At 35.0% G+C, this 19,022-nt stretch overlaps 1 protein-coding gene across 33 annotated transcripts in view; it reads left to right on the top strand.

The window, feature by feature from the left end:
- The window catches only part of RIMS1 (regulating synaptic membrane exocytosis 1), a 537,571-nt gene that overhangs the window by 215,726 nt on the left and 302,823 nt on the right, over positions 1 to 19,022 (top strand). For all 33 annotated transcript variants that reach the window (XM_051854559.2, XM_051854558.2, XM_051854586.2 and 30 more), the window contains 2 exons: positions 8,010 to 8,223; positions 10,679 to 10,690. In XM_051854559.2, coding sequence (XP_051710519.2) covers positions 8,010 to 8,223; positions 10,679 to 10,690 — 226 coding nt within the window. The remainder of the gene's footprint in view (positions 1 to 8,009; positions 8,224 to 10,678; positions 10,691 to 19,022) is intronic.

Here is a 19,022-nt window from a genome sequence, read left to right as displayed (position 1 = left end):
AATCCAGCTCCATGTGTCTTGACAGAAAGGAAATGCAGAAGGAAAGGTAGAATTTTCTTGTAGCATCCAACCACTTCAGAGATGGGAGAAAGAAAAATAATTTGTTTTAAAAAGAAGTGAGGTGCAATGCTAGTTACAAATACGTCTTTGCATTCTACTATTACTAATCACTTGGAGTCTCTCCGTATGCCTTAATTATAGTAAGTGTTGAACTAATACTCATTGTTTGGCAAAAATTTCATCAATATTGCCTATTTAGATGATTTATTTCACATGCATAGAATTATATTTTGCTTTTCAGACATTTGCAGAATGATACTTTGCATTTAAAGCATTCATCTTTATTTCCTTCAAACTACTTAATACCAGCCTCCAAAATGACTTATCTATAAGTGGAATTTTGGAGTTTCTTGAATTAAGTATATAATTATTAAATGATACAGGGGAAAACACTTGACCTAGTGGTTAGATCACCAGTGGATATGCCCACATCCAGTATAGGGTGCCTATATTCAACACCCAGCTCCACTTCCAATTCCAGCTTTCTACTTACGTAATCCTGTGAAGCAGTAGTGATAGCTGAGGAGGTTGGGCTCCTGCTACAAATGTGGATACCTGGATTGAATTCTTGGCATCAAGCTTTGTCCTGGACTGACTTTGGCTGTTATGAGCATTTAGGAACTGAACCTGCAAATGAGAATTCTCTCTGTCTCTCTCTGTCTCTCTGTCTCTGTCTCTCTGTCTTTCTCTCTCTCCCTGTCTCTCCATCTCTCTTCTTCTCCAATGAAAAAATATAATACAAGGGGGTGGATGTTTCGCCTACAAGTTAAAATGCCCACATCCACAGCAGGGATAGGGAACCTTTATTTCTGCAAAGGACCATTTGGATATTTATAACATCATTCATGGGCCATACAAAATTATCAGCTTAAAAATTAACCTGCTGTAGGTTTATTGAATTTTGTGTCCCACATACAGTTACTTTAGTTAGGCCAGACCAAATGATTTCATGGGCCTTATACAACACATGGGCTGAACATGGTCCACGCCTGCCATTGAGGATTGCCTGGATTTGATTCCCAAGTCTCTTCCAATTCCAACTTCCTACTAATGGGCACTCTGAGAGGCATCAGGTGATCTCTCAAGTAGTTGGTTCACCCAGTTGGAAGACCTGAATTGAGTTCTCAGCTCTTGGCTTCAGTCTGGTCCAGAGCCAGCTGTTGTGGGCGTTTGGGGAGCTCTGTTTGTCTTTCTGTCTCTTTTTCTCTTCTCAAGTAAACATAAAATTAAAAAAAAGAACTATGTTTATTGTAACCTGAAGCCGTGAAAATAATCATATCTAGGTTGAGAAAACTCAAGTTTCAATATCAGTGCTTTTTTGATGGCATTGCCTATTTTATAGCACTCTCTGATTCCTATCGAGATAATTTAAATCTGTGATTTATGATCATATTTTGTCAACCTTGCTAATCAATAAGAATATATTGTTAATTTTCAAATTGAAATACACCAATAAATTTCACAAGATTTTACCTTTGCAGTACTACCTTTACTGTAATACTGTATAATAAAATATATAGTTCCATTTATTATTCATAATAAAACACTGTCACATATTTGATATGGATTAAGGCATTAAAACATCAGATACAAAAAAATAAACATGCTGTTTATAGTTTTACTACCAGTATCTTGGTTCCAAAGGCTTATTTTATGAGGAGGACGGCATCTTGACAGTATGAGATAGCAGAGCAACTGAGAAAAAGGGAATTAAAATTGGTCTTAAACAGGGCAGTTTAGTAAAGTGTTCCAGGTATGGTGGGATAGATTTTGAGTGTGTAGGAGAAATGAATGCAGTTTCTTCCTTTCCCTCTGCCTTTCAGCCTTCCTTTCTTCCTCCTTTTCTTTCTTTTTTGATGTCCACTGGTTAAAAACAGGGAACACACTAGGAAAAAAGAGAGGTTAACAGGGACCTGATTTGAACATCTTTCTGTGCAGAATTTCCCACGTTACATTTCCCACGTACCTTTTCGTAGGTCTGTCACTCATTATATACCCATACACTTTCAGTTTAAGAAATAAAATGCTTTTAGTATTTTGAGGCCCAGAATTTTGGAAAAGTTTCACATCTGCATGAAATATTTATTGAACATATATATGTATATGGTTATTATATTTTAGATAGATATTGAGAGAAATAGAACTAAACTTGCAAACTTAACAAACTTAGTTTGATCTGCTAGACGAATACAGATTTCTGTGTAAATGAGAACTGATATATGTGTGTGTCATATGCCTATAAGTCAGTATGCACAAGAGTGTCTATTCAATAGATTAAATTTGTTAATTGTGTTCTACTATCTCTGTCACTATTCATGTTTTATCTGCTTAATCTATCAGTTACAGAAAAAGACATCTAAAATATCCTATGAAACTCTGTGTCTCTATCCTAATATCATAAACATTTTTTTGCTTTGTAGCTTATAGCATGTAATCAAGTTTGGAATTTTCATATATAACATGAAATGAATGCTTTTTAATGGTGGGTTACCAGGAGAAGCACCTGGCTTCTGCCATCAGATCAGCGCGGTGTGCCGGCCGCAGCGCACCGGCCGCGCCGGCCATTAGAGTGTGAACCAACGGCGAAGGAAGACCTTTCTCTCTGTCTCTCTTTCTCACTGTCCACTCTGCCTGTCAAAAAAATAAATAAATTAAAAAAAATAGTGGGTTACCCTCTTTATCTTTAGTAATGGTTTTTATTTAAATACTGTACCAGTTTTTTTTGTTTGCTTGTTTGTTTTTGTTACTATTTCCTTGGAATGTATTTTTCCTTTTTATTTCAAATGTTCTGTGTCTCTATATTTTGGGTATAGCTATTCTAAACATAACTTAGCTGGATTTTTAAAAATCCACTGTGAAGGCCTTTGTCTTTTAGTGAGGCTGTGGTCCATCATGCTTGTGGGTGTCATTGTGATGTATTGTTTCCACCACCTCATACTGTAATTTCTACTTTTTCTGCCTTGTTTATGTTTATGTATGTATTTATTTTAATTTTTGTTTTAGATTGATTTTTGTTTCTCATTCCATGTTTTTCCTGCTACTGGTTTGAATATCATATACTATGTTTTAATCATTTTTGGTGGCCCTATAACAAATTTTATTTTGATTCATGTGTACAAGAGTTAAAACTAAAACACTCAGTCACAAAGCCTCAGTCCATGTCCCTAGGGCAGACATTTTTCTTCAGGGCTATGCTAGTTTTCTGAAATACTGTCCCTGTTTCATTTTTGTCTTTTCAGGATTTTCTCTCAGTACTTTCTCTCCAGCTCAAATATGCATTAGAAGTTACCCTATTCAATTTTTTTATCCATATTTCGAGTCCTTTGAGTAAATAAGATTATTTGGAATATTTATTCATCACTCTGACTTTGTACATTTTTTCTCAAAATAGACCTTGAACATGTATATATGTGTGTATAAATTTTCCATTCAGCAAATATACATTAGCTATTACTAGCTAGATACATGTCTTAATGATTTGCTAAACTATACATTTCTAATGAGGTTTACTGCTTGGAAGAAGAGTGATAAAATTTATAATAATGTTAATAATAATTTGTGTATATATGTGTGTGTGTGTATATATATATATATACACATTATGTGACCTATTAGTGACTGAAATAAGTGCTATGAGACTTCAGTAAAGTTTCATCTCAGTGGTCAATGCTCTTGTGTACATATTATACAAAGATTTCATCAGATATATGCTCTTTTGATTTGGGCCAGTAAGATATATAAAACTTTTTTATTTTTGAATTTAAAACGCGGAGAGGCTGTCGTGTTGCTGCACAGCACTGTGACCCACTGCTTGGGAAGACAGTATCCTCTGTTCTGATGGCTTCTCAGCTTTGCATCCAGTTTTCTACTGATGCATCATGGGAGGCAGCAGATGGTGGGACAGGTATTTGATGTCTGCCACTCACTTGGGAGACTCAAATGGAGTTCTGGGCTGCTAGCCTTGGCCTGTTCTAGTCTGGCTATTGCAGCCATCTAGAAGGTGAGCCAGTGGTTGAAAGATCTCTCTGTCTCTCTGCCTTTCAAGTAGATGAAAATAAATTATATCTAGGAGTAAAGCATATTCTTATCAGGAGTTGAGTAACTGATTCATAGCCTAATCTGACCTTCCAACTACTTCTATAAAGAAAGTGTTCTAAGAAAATGTACGCACTCATTTTTTTGCATATTATCTATTAGTACTTTCCTGCTACAATAGTAGATTAGTTGCAACAGAGACTTTATATGCTGCAAAGGCTAAAATATCCGAGGGGCAAGCTTTTGGCTCAGTGGTTGAAGCTACTTTGGGCACCTGCATACCATATTAAAATGAGAGTCCTGGCTCCACTTTTGTTGAGCTTCCTGCTAATGTGTACTCTGTGAGACAACAGATGACAGCCCAAGTGCTAGGTCCCTGCCACCCACATGGGAGACTCAGATTAAGTTCCAGGCTTCTGGTTTTGATATGGCCCAGTTCTGGTTGTTGTAGGCATTTGGGGAATGAACCATCAGATGGTAGATTGCATATTCTCACTCTCAAATCTTGTTCTATCTGCCATTCAAATCAATGTGAAAATAAATAACTGAAGAATAAAATAGTCACTGCAGTGTTGGTCAACACTCATACTAAATTATGTTCTGTATTGTAGAAATTTATACAGAAACTTTCTCTTTTAGCCTAGCTTTCTCCCTCTCATTTGCATATACTTAGATTTGATTTAGTAATTCTCACAACAAATATTTTTTTCATGTACTGCCTGTATGCTCATAGTTTATTTTGTGTTTCTTTCGTTGGAGATATCCTGAACCTATTCCTGTTTTTAAAATGTTTTAATTTTATTTAAGGTATACAAATTTCATTTCTTTTATATATATATACAATTTAGGAACATAGTGACTTCTCACCCTACCTTCCTTTCTACCTGTCCTCCCACTCTTCCACACTTCTTCCTCTTTCCTTTTATACTCCCTCCCTAAATTTTTACAATGATCTACTTTCACTTTACTTTATACTCATAAAGCTAACCCTAAGTAAAGAATTCAACAAGTAGTAAAAAGAAAAAAGCAATATTCCTCAACAGTAGAGACAAGACTGTAAACAGTCATTGAATCTTAAAATGTCAATTTTATTCCTATATATTACATTTTTGGTACTCTATTAGTTACCACAGATCATGGAAAAACAAATGATATTTGTCTTTGGAGACTGGTTTATTCACTAAATATAATGGTTTTCAGTTGCATCTATTGTGTTGCGAAAGACAGGATTTAATTCTTTTTATGGCTGGTAGTATTCCACAGTGTATATATACCATAATTTCTATATCCAGTCATCAGGTGATGGACATCTGGGTTGATTCCATACCTTAGCTATTGTAAATTGAGCTGCAATAAACATGGGGGCACAGGTAAATGCTTTCATGCGCTGATTTCATTTCATTTGAGTAAATTCCCAGGAGCGGGATGGCTGAGTCATATGGTATGTCTATATTCAAATTTCTGAAGTATCTCCATACTGTCTTCCACAGTAGCTGCACCAGTTTACATTCCTACCAAGTGGATTAGGGTGCCATTTCCCCCACATCTCTGCCAGCATTTCATTGTTGCATGTCCACATCTTCCACAACTGATCCCTGGCATCCCTCTTCCTTCTGTAGACTTTCCACTGCAGTTTTCTTGCCAGCTCTCCCCTGGGAATGCATTTCTTCCACAATTTCAGTGCTATTTTATACGGTCATGTTTGAAATAATATGATGTCCAGAATTATTTCTATTAATTTAATTCTAAGTTAATGGTATTTGAATATAAAAACAAAAATAGGGGCAGGTGTTGGGCCAGTTGAGATAGCTGCATCTAATATTGGGTGCCTGGGTTTGAGTACAGGGTCTCGCTCTAAATTCTAGCTTCCTGAAAGTGCGTGTACTCCCTGGCAGTCAGATTATGGTTTAAGAAGCTGGTTCCCTATCCTCCACAAGGGATAGTGGATTGGGTTCCTGGCTCCTGCTTCTGGACTTGGGCCCAGCCTGGGCTGTTAGTGAGCATCTGGGGCGTGAATGAACAGCTGGGAGCTCTGTCAGCTTGCCTGTCTGTCTGGCTCTTGAATAATTCATTGGTAAAAAAAGTTTTGCAAATATATTAGCACTTTCTTAAATTGATCAGATATTCTTGCATTCATTAAATTAAATATCGCATGTAAGCTGGGAAGGGCTTTAGATACTAAGCCATGCTATGTGCTAGTGCATGTATGTATACTTCAGCAGTGGGTGTTAACTCTAGTTCCCTAGAGTTATCTGGCATGTCGAGTGTCAGTCTAACTGCCTGAAATAACAATAGCATCTGTGTACTCTGTCCTGGGGAAAACTTGAGTCCAGCAAACTCGCTCACATACACAGCTGAATTTGATCAGCCACATCCCAGGAGTTTCTCTTTTGGTGATAGCTGATGACTAGTGGCTGGATATTGGAAAACACTCCTAGTTCTCATGTACAAAACGAAGACATGCTACACTGGGGAATTCACTGGATGTTGTAATGTTCTATTCAAAAATGAGAGCAGTTCTGTTTGTAGCAGTGTAAGATTGAAGGGTTCAGACTGATAGGAGACACATTCTTAGGGGAAATGGTTTGCTTCAACAATTATGGTTGTCCCACCATCCTTAGTTGTCAGTGAGAAGTGCTAGCAGGCATCATACATATAACCTGACTGAATTCAATAAAATTTAGGGATGTCAAAATCTGAATATTTGCAAGATATTGATGTAGCATGGAAGGACTAATGAGCTCAAATATATTGTAGAAGTTAACATTCTGTATACCTGATTACATCAGATACTTGATGACAAATAAAATAAGTAGACTCCACAAATGGAGTGAAGGAAGATACTTTGCAGAAGACAGTTGGACTGTCCATGTAGTTTAAAACAACATTTTTCAAATGTTCAAATAGTGGGTCATGAAGTCAATTCAGTGCAACAACTCTTTTGTGAATTGTATTCAATATTCAACTTAAAATAGGATAAAATATCAGAGTACTACATGTATATGTATATAGTTAGGTTAGATATTTGATTTTCGCTTCAGCTATATGCACACTAGGATATAGTTTTAAAGTATTGGGTCCTAGCTGAAATAATTTGTGAAGCACCTGTCTAAAAAAAGCAGAGGTATAAAATGAATACATTAATTCCACTGCCAGGGACAAAAGTGAATTTCAGTTGCATTTATGACTGTCACCATGGTGTGTCTGAACCAAACATAATCATAATTCTGACATTAATTATTAGGTTCCTAAAGATAGAAAACAAAAGGGCTTCAGATGGCAATACTATAACCCAGACCCTGTTTCCCTTCACCTTATAATCCTAATTTAAGGAAAATTGTAGAATGTAACATTAGAATATGTGGAAGGTAATCATTTCTGGCTATGGTAGCTTGAAAAGTTTCTATATAATAAAATATATTTATGATTAGTGAAGGCAACGAAGTCAACTCTTTAATATTTTTACTCATAAACATTAGAAAAATCTTCATGCCTCATATTTCCATGTCTTAAATAACTTATGTCCTGGCATTCCATGAAGGTGGGAAGCATTTCCTTTAGAGTTACCATCTGAAACTTCACTCTCCATGGGAAAGGGTAAAACAAACTTCCTCCTCCTCATTTATTCTGTGGCATACCTGGGTACTTGAGGAATGTTCATAGAAAATAGAATTAAAGGGTGCATTTTATATTTGTACAAAAATTGAAATATATGCACACATTTATAGTAAGCAAAATTATTACCAGTGGGATCCATGCTAATGCATTGTTACTTTTAAAGGTAGTTAGTGGGGAAAACAACTGAATGGGTATTGGTTTGGTTAAAATAGCTATATTTCCATTTTGTTAGGAAAATTATTTGGTTTTTGTTTTCCATTATTTACTTAGTTTGCTGCCATTTTATCCTTTTCCAGGAGATTGCATCAACAGTTTGAAAGTTATAAGGAACAAGTGAGAAAAATAGGGGAAGAAGCACGACGTTACCAAGGCGAGCACAAAGATGATGCTCCTACGTGTGGAATCTGTCATAAAACAAAGTTTGCTGATGGGTGTGGCCATCTCTGTTCATATTGCCGTACCAAGTTCTGTGCCCGATGTGGAGGCCGGGTGTCTCTTCGATCGAACAACGTAAGTGTCCTGTGAACACAGAGGGTGCTGTGAATGTTGTTGAAAACCATTTGTCCTCCCAAGCATGAAAACATAGGCATGTTATAAAGCCGACATACACATAGATAGATGATATGTTTTCTCCCCTAATTTTCCATGTTTTACATAAAATTCTATAGTGTCATAAGGATGAAAATAATTAGTAAAGGTTCCTTCCAAATACATGACCCTTAATGAACGAGTCCTACTAAAAACCAGCAGAATACCTGGAAAGTAAATGTATTTTCTGAATAATATAGTAAATGTAGATTTAGTATCATCATAAATTATATAAAGCTCCTGAAAGTTGTTATGGCCAGTTTTTCCTGTAGAAATGCTAAATTAGCTTCTGCAACATTAGTTTTCAGACTGAATGAAGGTAAAATACAGGATTAACTGTGGGTCATTTAATTTAACTCAAGATTATATATTACAGTGACTAACCTCTATGAGAGCAATTTCAGATTTAATATGTTAAAGATGTATAGCACCAAATTTATCTCATGGGAATTATGTGCATATTTAAAGAGTGTGTCAAATATGTGTTTTGATTTTGAGATTTGCACGACTCCTTTTCTTCTCTGAGATATATTGTCATCTAGTGTCCTATTTGACATAAATAAAGGCCACTTCTCTGTTATGCTTTGAAATTTACAATTTTTGATATTAGTTGTATTAGTAGAATAATTGTAGTACTTAGTTCAGTATACAGTTTAATGTTGCACTTTAGCATATCCTGTATATTAGCATATAGAATTACTTAGAGAAATGTGGGTGATTTTTTTTGATACAGCTCTGCAGCATAATTCAGAACAGTTATGATTATCATATACCTAAAGAGAGCCCAGTGCTTCTTTACAGAATTTTTCGTATTATCAAGCCAAAAATAGAATATAATGCAATGTTATATTTTAAAATAATAGGAAAGCTTTAAGCATTTGAATGTTTTTCAAGTCTGGAAGACCACAGTTTTGACTGCAGTTAAAATTAAACAAGCCTGCCAATTAACATTGTATTCTTTGGTAATCTGAGTTATAAGCATGATAATCTAAAACTCCCTTCAAATATAATTAAGGCTGTCAGTATGATAGATACAGTTGATGCTTTAAGGTGAGACAGTTTTTCTATCTGTGGGTTTGTGAAAATAATTAATTTATTTGAACAACAGTTTCCCTCTCTATGAAACTGGATAGTAACAATTACTCTGTATGGGTATTGTGAGAACTAAATAAAAAATAATTAAAATACATGCCTGTGTATTATGCATATTTAATCTAGTTTTAGGTTGGATTCTTAAGATTACATAGGTTTTTCTTTTCCCCTTCTAAAAGTGATTTGTTGGAGTAAATCTTCACATGCAACCTTAAAATCTTTCTAGAACAAGCAGGGTTATTAAGATGGTTTCTGGTACATAGAAAGTACACAAAACTTACTTGTTAGTTTCTCCTTTATTCGTTATTCCCAAATGCACTATTTTGGAATGAATTCTCACAGGTGAGACATGGAGATGATGTTCAAAATATGTATCAACCCCTTTGGTAAGGGCACCACTTGTTTTGAAAAGCTGCTGGCAGAGAAGAAGGAGGTGTCTGTCAGCTGAGTGTGGGTACTGGCTGAGCACCCACAGCTGTTGAATGCTTTTAACCTCCCATTACAGGTTTCAGGCAAGCCGAGAGCAATATTATCAACTAGTGATTTACTGAAATCATTAGGGCCAGTCTCAGGTTATGAAATGGAAAAGTGTTTAAAAAAAATTGAGTAAGAAGGTGCTTACACTTTGGAGACAACACACAAACGAATCATAGTCCATGGGTTTCTAAACCCATCTAACCTCGGAAAAACATTTAAAAAGAACTAAATGAAATAAAGCACAAGATAAATATTTCATCTTGGGCATAAGATAAAAAGTTATATAAACATATAAAGTGTGGTTTTCCTCTCATAAATTTTGCAATTAGTATCACAAATTACTATTGTTTGTGGAATCATATGCAATGAATTTTTTATTTACTACAAGTGTTTCCTATTCTAAGGTTTTTTTTTCAAATTAGGACTATATATAGTTTATAGTAATTTAATTCAAATTATTCCTATAATTTTGGGCATTTTAATACAATATTTTCAAAAATAGGTGGACTACATGTGGTAGTGAATTAGTCACCCTTTCTGAAGAATATTTTAAATACAGATTTAGTAATCCAAATCCTAAAAATTTAGGAAATTATTGTGCCCAACTCATGCATTTCCAGTGAAGGACTGGACAATGCCTATTTTAAGGAAGAATAAACATTTGCTTTCCAAAATACCAATGTTTTAGCATTTTAAAGAAATGTTTCATTGGGTTTTTTTGTAACCAATTCGTTAATATGTGGCTCATATTTTTCTTCTTTTTTTTTTCTTCTCTCTCTACTCTGCTTCCTTGGATGCTTTCCCAAAGGAGGACAAAGTGGTTAGAATCCATGCTTTCTTTTCTATAATTTGTTATTATATTGTCGTGAACTTTATTAAGTGAATATTGCACCTAGTGTTGTTAATCACTATATTTCGGAAATATATGAAGGAGAAGTTCATTCCTGGTTCTTATAAAATAAAAATAAGGTGGACATAGATATGAGTATTACAGAATTTAATAAAGTCTTTAATAGGTACAATTTGAGCAATGAGGACCCTGAGATTTTAATATAATTTATATCAGTATGAGCTTATTTGTCTTTTTGGCTCTTAGAATTTTGATGATTATTCCATTACTTTCAAGAACAAGAAATTCTCATGGGCTCTGCGTTGCTCAGCATGCATTAGATGCATATGCAGGTGATTTTAAACTTTATTGAAGAAGGAATGGAATGTAGTGACTTAGTGGAAATAACAGATCAAATTCAAATCAAGAGCTCGAAATATAATTTCCTTTCTATATAACAAAAGTAGCAGAGTTGTCATATTGAACACGTTTTTCCCCTTTCTTTTTCCTCATGCATGGAAATCACACCTCAGGGAAGTCAAAGTTACTTTGAACTGTTATTAGCTATAGAAACCATGGTGACAATTGTTGAGAAAACAGATTCAAGTGGGACTTCAGTCAGCTCTTCCTTTGTATACATACTGTACACCTTCTTCTGGTGTAAATTATAACTTACAGCTCATAAATTTCCAAATATGAGACTGAGGAAATGAGTATTTTGGAGTTAAGTGTATCGACTCAGTTGCTTGTGTTCAAATTTTTTAAAGCTTAAGTGATATATTGCAGTGCATAATTAGCAAGCATGAATAATGTTAATCTGTGTTGTTAAATTTGATGCTAGTGGTTTTTTTCCTATGAAAAAGAGGTCAGGTTGAAAAAAGATGTAGTCTATGTTCAATAATTTTTTAATTGTACTGTTGGTGGTATGTGGGATCATGATAAAGGATATTATTTTTATGCAGCCATGTACTGTGTTAGCGAAAATATAAGATATCCACTTGTAGTTTCATGAATATTTTAATTTGGATACTTCCACATGTGAATATGGATAATTGTAAATTCCTTTGAAGATTAAAGGTATAAGTAAATAATGTATGATAAGTAAATATTATAAAGAGTTAGTGGTAACACTGTAGCTATTCCTGTAGAGTTGGCAAGATTCACTGTCCCTTCGACAGCACTTCCTGTAATGGTAGTTTATCTGTGCTTATTATCATTACCGACTGCATAGTCAGAATTAAGATGGATTTTATGGTTCTCAGAAAAAAACAGTAAACTGCAAAATACAATCACTTTCAATTGTTTTCTTCACTGTAATTAAAAGTGTACCCTATTTTTAGGTACATAGTCATATTTCTTAAAAATCTTTTTAGTCAACTGAGGAAGTTCAGTGAATTGCCTTTCCACTCGATGGGTACTGAAACCAGATCTTTGTCTTACTCATCTTCAAGAGAATAACCAACTATTAAGCAAAGTACTTGATTGCCAGTCCTTTCCTTATTCCTCTAAGCTCTATTTTTGATAGAAAAATTATAATCAACAGTGTGTGTGTGTGTGTGTGTGTGTGTAGGTATGGAAAGAGAAATAAGGATGAATAAAAATGTTATGAAAGAAGTCTTAATCTTGATCAATTTAATAATAAAGTATACTTGGTCTAAATTGGTGAAATAAGATACTACATTATGTGATATATAAATCAAAGGATAGCTAATTTATAAATATTGCCTTTACTAAGTCTAAGAATATACTAACTGCTTTTACTATCCATCAATATTTTATTCTAAGATTTTCCCTTACCACAAATCATATCTGCTAATGACCTGTGTTGTAGACTGGAGTGAGTGTGCATACCTGGATTTATTCCAAGTTCTTGTCTAGGTGTGAGAGAATTGAAAGCAAAGATATAGACAGGGCAAGAATGGAAACAGAATTTATTCAATGACATTATAGAGATTGCACACACTCAGAAATGAATGGGGAAACCTCCTCTTTGTGGAGAGAGGGAGTCTTCTGCCACTGCTTCTACCCCTGCTGTATGTTCACCCAAGTTCAAGTTGATCCCTTTATTCGGTAGGAGGTGTTGCCCTAACTGAATATATAGTGGGACAGAATTTGAGCTGGTTCATGATCGCGTCATGATCTCTGAGAAAGTTTCATAGTGTCTCCTTCCGGTGCTCAGAATACACGTGTTCAGCATGATGTCTTCTGCATAATGGAGCAGGCTCAGGAGCATCATAAGAAAGAGAGTGTGTAAGGGGGTGGGGCTTCAGCAGTGTGTGCACTAGCTCCCCACCTAGCCCACATCACTTGCAAGATTGAGTACTTGTTCATAAATAAATTGTTTTCATAAAGAATAAATTTGCAATAGCCACAAATGGTAGTTTAGAATAGGAAAGTATTTTGTACAAGTGCTTACTCTCATTAGTAAAATTCTATTTTTTTTACTTCGTTGAAAACCATCTTTTTAAGCCTAAGTATTTAGGGATACTGTAAAATTCCATTCCCCATAGCTGTTTAAATTGCTTTTATCTTTGTTGTATTCTCTATTTGGTGGTAGCATATTGAATTTAGATAGCTCCCTTGATAACATTAGCACTTTGCTTCCACAAAGCCAGCTGAATTGAATCCTCCAAATTCAGTTTCTTTGGGATTTCCTATAACTTTTCATCAGTATTTATCTTTGTGGATGGTGATGATTACTTATGAGTATAGCAACTAATAAAAGACTTACTACTATTTTTAGTTTATATGTATTTTCATAAAAGATGTGTCAGGCTTATAAGTTATGAATATTTAATAATAAATTTCCCATTACTCTGGAAAATGGCACTGTATCATTTTCTGATTCTTTCAAAATGTGAATACTGCCTATCTTTTAAAGATCATTGTGAAAGTTGATTTTTATACAAAAGCAATAATTGATGCATTATGTTTATGAGGTCACAGTTTTGAAAATTGGTTTTGAGAATTGTTTAGTGGTGCTTGTTTTTAGAATTATGTTAAACTACATGTGAAGAAACATTTTTTTATAGAAAAAGTATTAAGGGTAGGGTGGAGTGGGGTAGGATAGAGTACATTCTGAATTTGAAACTGATTTTATCACATATAAGGTATTATCTATAGGATAATGATTCTTTTTTTTTTTTTTTTTTTTTGGCCAGGCAGAGTTAGACAGTGAGAGAGACAGACACAGAGAGAGTTATAGACAGTGAGAGACAGAGAGAAAAGTCTTCCTTCCGTTGGTTCACTCCCCAGTGGCCGCTACAGCTGGTGCTGCACTGATCCAAAGCCAGGAGCCGGGTACTTCCTCCCGGTCTCCCATACAGGTGCAGGGACCCAAGCACTTAGGCCATCCTCCACTGCCCTCCCAGGCCACATCAGAGAGCTGTACTGGAAGAACAGCAACCAGGACTAGTACCTGGCACCCCAACTGGGACTAGAACCCGGGTTGCCGGCACCGCAGACGTAGGATTAGCCTAGTGAGCCACCGTGCCGGCCAGGATGATTGATTCTTAACAGTATAAAAGTAATTCCCTGTCTTAAATACCAGGTGATGATTTTTTTCTTCTCAGTAGGATTAGATAAAGGCAGGCAAGTCAGTGGAATCATACCTATTTAAAAATGATTTGCATGATTGCATTAAATATTTTTATTATGCAAAATTCTCATAGATACCCATTTTTAGTCCAAGGCAGTTTGAAGCATGACATCATAATTTATAACCTTTAGTCTTTTGAAAAAGACATTATAGAATTTGTCTAGAATGACTTTTCTGTTTTCTTTATTTTCTAGATGCTTTGGTGAACTGGCAGAAATTATCTTAGAGATTCTTCCCAGGAAGACAATATAGACCAATATAGAAAAATGTATAAATATATAAAAATAAGTCAATAAGGAAATTCAGGATATTGCAAGGGGAGAGCTTAAATTAAGCAGTTTGATTGATGAGATTTCTGTAGGTGTCTTTTCTGGTTTGTTGAGCTCACCCCATAGGGGAATAAGACATCAAGTTGCAAATTGTTTTTATGTAAGATAATTCAGAAACCTAAGAGTTTTTTTTTTTTTAATTAAAATCAGTTTTCTGAATTTGATACACTGGGTTTCACTCTAAATCTCTTGCATTCAGCATTGATGTTCTGACAATTTTGCAATACTTAACCATTATTAGGAAGTTTGGAGTCCTGGTTAGTATTAGTTTTGTTTCCCACTCCGCCGCCCCATCTTCTTTTAATACAATAAAATACCTGTTTCAGAAAATTATAATTTTCGTAGCCGGCGCCTTGGCTCACTTGGCTAATCCTCCGCCTTGCGGCGCCGGCACACCAGGTTCCAGTCCCGGTGGGGGTGCCGGATTCTGTCCCGGTTGCCCCTCTTCCAGGCCAGCTCTCTGCTGTGGCCCGGGAGTGCAGTGGAGGATGGCCCAAGTCATTGGTCCCTGCACCCCATGGGAGACCAGGATAAGTACCGGGCTCCTGCCATCGGATCAGCACGGTGCGCTGGTCGCAGTGCAGCAGCCATTGGAGGGTGAACCAACGGCAAAGGAAGACCTTTCTCTCTGTCTCTCTCTCACTGTCCACTCTGCCTGTCAAAAAAAAAAAAAAAAAAGCCTAAGAGACCATTATAATTTTTCAAATCCTTGTTAAATAAGGATCTGTAGGACTAAGGGGGCTACACACGGGTATAGAAAATCAGCCTTTTCTAGTATAAGGAAAGGCCATGGTAGGAACAGTTTTCACTAAGAGGAGGACCGCAGTGTAGACAAGCTTCCCGATGTTTTGTGAATGTAGTTTGTCATGTCTCATGTTTACACACCTATAAGTAGAACTTACAGGTCATGTAATGACTCTGTGTTTAACATTAAAGAACTGTAAAACTTTCCCCAAGCAATTGCACAACAGTGAATCAGGATTACAGCTTTTCCACATGTCTGTCAATTCCTGTTTTGTTTGTCTTTGATTGATAGACACCATGTTGCATGTAAAAGTGAAATGGTATCTTCTTCTCATTTTCGGAAAGGTATTTTAAAGCTGAAGTTATCAAACAAGTTTGATATCTCTCCAATGATTTACTTTCTCTCTCATATAAAATTTGTGTTTCTAAGTTAGCAATTTTTTGTGAATAAGTACTTCTGAAAGGCTGCCAAATTGGAAATGTTAGAACCCATATCTTTTCTAAGAATTCTTTGTTTCTCTGTTAGAATTATATAGTATTTATTAATCTATATTTTGATCAGAATCAATGGAATATGAAATTTAATATAACAGAATATACTGTTTGGGCTAACTACCTATAGATATAGAAACAAGCAAAAATTTTTAAAAAATATGTATTTTCATTTATGTGAAAGGTAGTCAGACAGACAAAGATCTTCCATCCATTGGTTTAATCCACAAATGATTGGGCCCAATGGAAGCCAGAGACCTGGAACTCAATCCTGATCGCCCCTGTGAATGAAGGTACCCAAGTACTTAAATCATCTCTTGCTGCCTCCCAGGGTGCATGTTAACAGAAAACTGGAGTTGGAATTGGGACTCTGTTATGGAACACAGGTGTCCCAAGAGACATCAACTGCTATGCCAAATGCCTGCCCCCAAAAAAGCAGTTTTTATGAGTCACTGAAATTTTTTAAACAGAGAAAGAGAACTAGCAGCTTCAAGTTTACGTCTCAGCCATATGTCTAAAATTAACACACAAAATTAAGCCTATACCTTAAAAGGCTGTTCCATTATGGTGTAAGCTGTTTTATATAGACACACATAAAGACTAACAGCCAGGCTTTATGTCAGTAGCCTTTCAACTTTCAGTTAATCACTGATGTTTGCCATCCAACAGGTTTCGTCATCAGATTCCTCATCATTGCTACCATTAGTGTAGATAACATTATAGTCATAAGCCTATTTAGCCTTGCAGTTTAGTCATTCTAGCTCTCTTATAGTTGCCACTTAGAAAGTATATCTTTTTCCCTCTCCTCTCCTTTTACTCTTGTAGTTACCTTTAAGTCCAAAATATGTCTGCTGCAGATGTATTACACTTGAGTCTTGTGTTTTATTTTTGTTTTTTGCATGTTGTTTTGTTTCATTTTATCTAGTCTGAAAGTCTCTGCCTTTGGTTTGGATTCTTTAACTCAATTGTATTCTCTTATTATTGCTATAATTTATTTAATTTTATTTTTTCCCATTGTTTATTCCTCTATTCCAAATTTCTTGCTGCCTTTTGCATTAAATGAGAATTTTCTGTCAAATATTGGTTCTTTCAGTGATTTACTCACTGTAATTATTCAGTTATTTTCTTAGTAGCTTTAGTTTTCAATATACAGCTTATAATCTATTTCACATTTACACTATGTTAATCCTATTGAGAAATAGAAATGTTAATTCTATATAGCTCTAGACCCTGGTACCTTTTTCTGTGCTGTTATTTTTATATTTTTTTCATGTCTATGTAATAATAAGACCAATAATGTAGTTATAATTCTTACTTTACATAAACTTATGCCTTTTTAAAGATGCTGAAAAAAGAAATGAGAGCAAACATATATTTTTAGGGTCTGTTTTATTAATATTCATATTTACTACTTTTGGTTCTCTTCATTTCTTCCTGTGGATTCAAGTTACCATCTGGTGTCATTTCCTTGCTTAACACAATATTACTTCCACCCACTTCCTTTGTGCTATTATTGTCAAATATATTCAATTTTTATGTCATATTCTCAACAGTACTATCATGGGAATATTGTCTTATACAATTTTTTGAAAATATTTTAAGAGAACAAAGGAAGAGAAATGTGAAATTTACTTTTCTACTTACCAATGTAATTATTTTTATTGGTATCCTTTGTCTATGTGGATTCATATTACTGTCAAGTATTACTTTCAACATCAAGAACCTGTTTAATATTTATTTAAGATGGATCTTCTATAAATTATTATAATTATTACCAGCTTTTGTTTATCTTGTAATGTCTTTATTTCACCTTTGCTTTTGAAAGATTGCTTTTCTGAGTATAAGACTGTTTAGTGATAGCTTTTCCCCCCTTTAAACACATAGGGAATCATCCCACTGCCTTCTAGTCCTGGTTGCTTTTAATTAAGATGTTGGCTGTTTGCCTTATTAAGTTTCTGCAGTACATCTTGAATCAGTTGTCTCATGCTTTTATTAAGAATTTCTCTTTGTCTTTCAATAATGACAAGGATGTGCATGTATCTGGATAAGAATCACTTTGTTTTCCTCCAAACTGGAGGATGTTGAGTTTCTTAGGTATGTATATTACAGGTTTCCATCATTTTAAGAATTTTTCAGTCATTGTAGTAAATCTGGAGACTTATCCCTAACCCCATTCATAAGACGTGGTTTGGTTTGGTTTGGGTTAGTTGTATATTGGCTTCTACACTTGTTTACAGAGATGGTTGTACTATTTCAATGAAGTCTCTTTCCCTTCAGTGAACAGCCTCTGATGATTATTGCTCTCCGGCTCAGCCTGGGCTTCATAGATCACTCTGATCATCTCATTAGGAAAACAGTAATTTTAACCAAGCTGTCTTTGACTGTTTCACTCTTTTCCTCTTTCCCCTGTTGAATTTGCATCTGTTCTGACATCAACTGTCAGCCTCAACCAATTGCTTGGCAGATGATTATATTGTTTTCAATAATATGCTGGTGTGTCAATTTCCCAGTAGTCTGATTCAATTAAATATTGGATCCTTTGCATTGTTAATCTTTGAAGCAGTTTTTAAAAAAATAACTTATTTTGTATTAATATAAAGCAGGTAGATTTTATGTAGTTTATAGATAAAATTCTAAGAATATAATGGTATTTTGCTCCCTCCTTTCTTCCCTCCAAACCTCTCTCCCTCCTTCTGTTCTCCTTTACTTATTTAATTTTTGTGATAACATATTTTTAATTTATTTTCTAGTTACAAGCTCAATGCTGCTTTAAATAAAGAATTAAGCAAGCAAGTAGTAGAAAGACCACTGTTCAATAGGAATACAGGGGCTATAAACAATAATCAAATCCCAAGGTGCCAATTTCACTCATATACTTTTTTAAACTTATAATTGGCTACCACAAATAAGAGAAAACATTTGGTATTTTGGTTTATTTCACTAAGCATAATGGCCTCCAGTTATATCTGTTTTGCTGTGGTTGAGTAGTATTCCACCATGGGTATAGGCACCATGTTCTTTATCCAATCATCAGTTGATAGATATCTAGGATGATTCCATAGCTTAGTTATTGTGAATTGAGCTGCTATAAACATAGTGGTACAGATAACTCTTTCATAAGCTGATTTCATTGCTTTTGGGTATATTCCCAGGAGTGGGA

The sequence above is a fragment of the Oryctolagus cuniculus genome, chromosome 5 (assembly GCF_964237555.1).
Source record: "Oryctolagus cuniculus chromosome 5, mOryCun1.1, whole genome shotgun sequence".
NCBI classification, from domain to species: domain Eukaryota; kingdom Metazoa; phylum Chordata; class Mammalia; order Lagomorpha; family Leporidae; genus Oryctolagus; species Oryctolagus cuniculus.
This window is presented reverse-complemented; position numbering and strand designations above follow the sequence as displayed.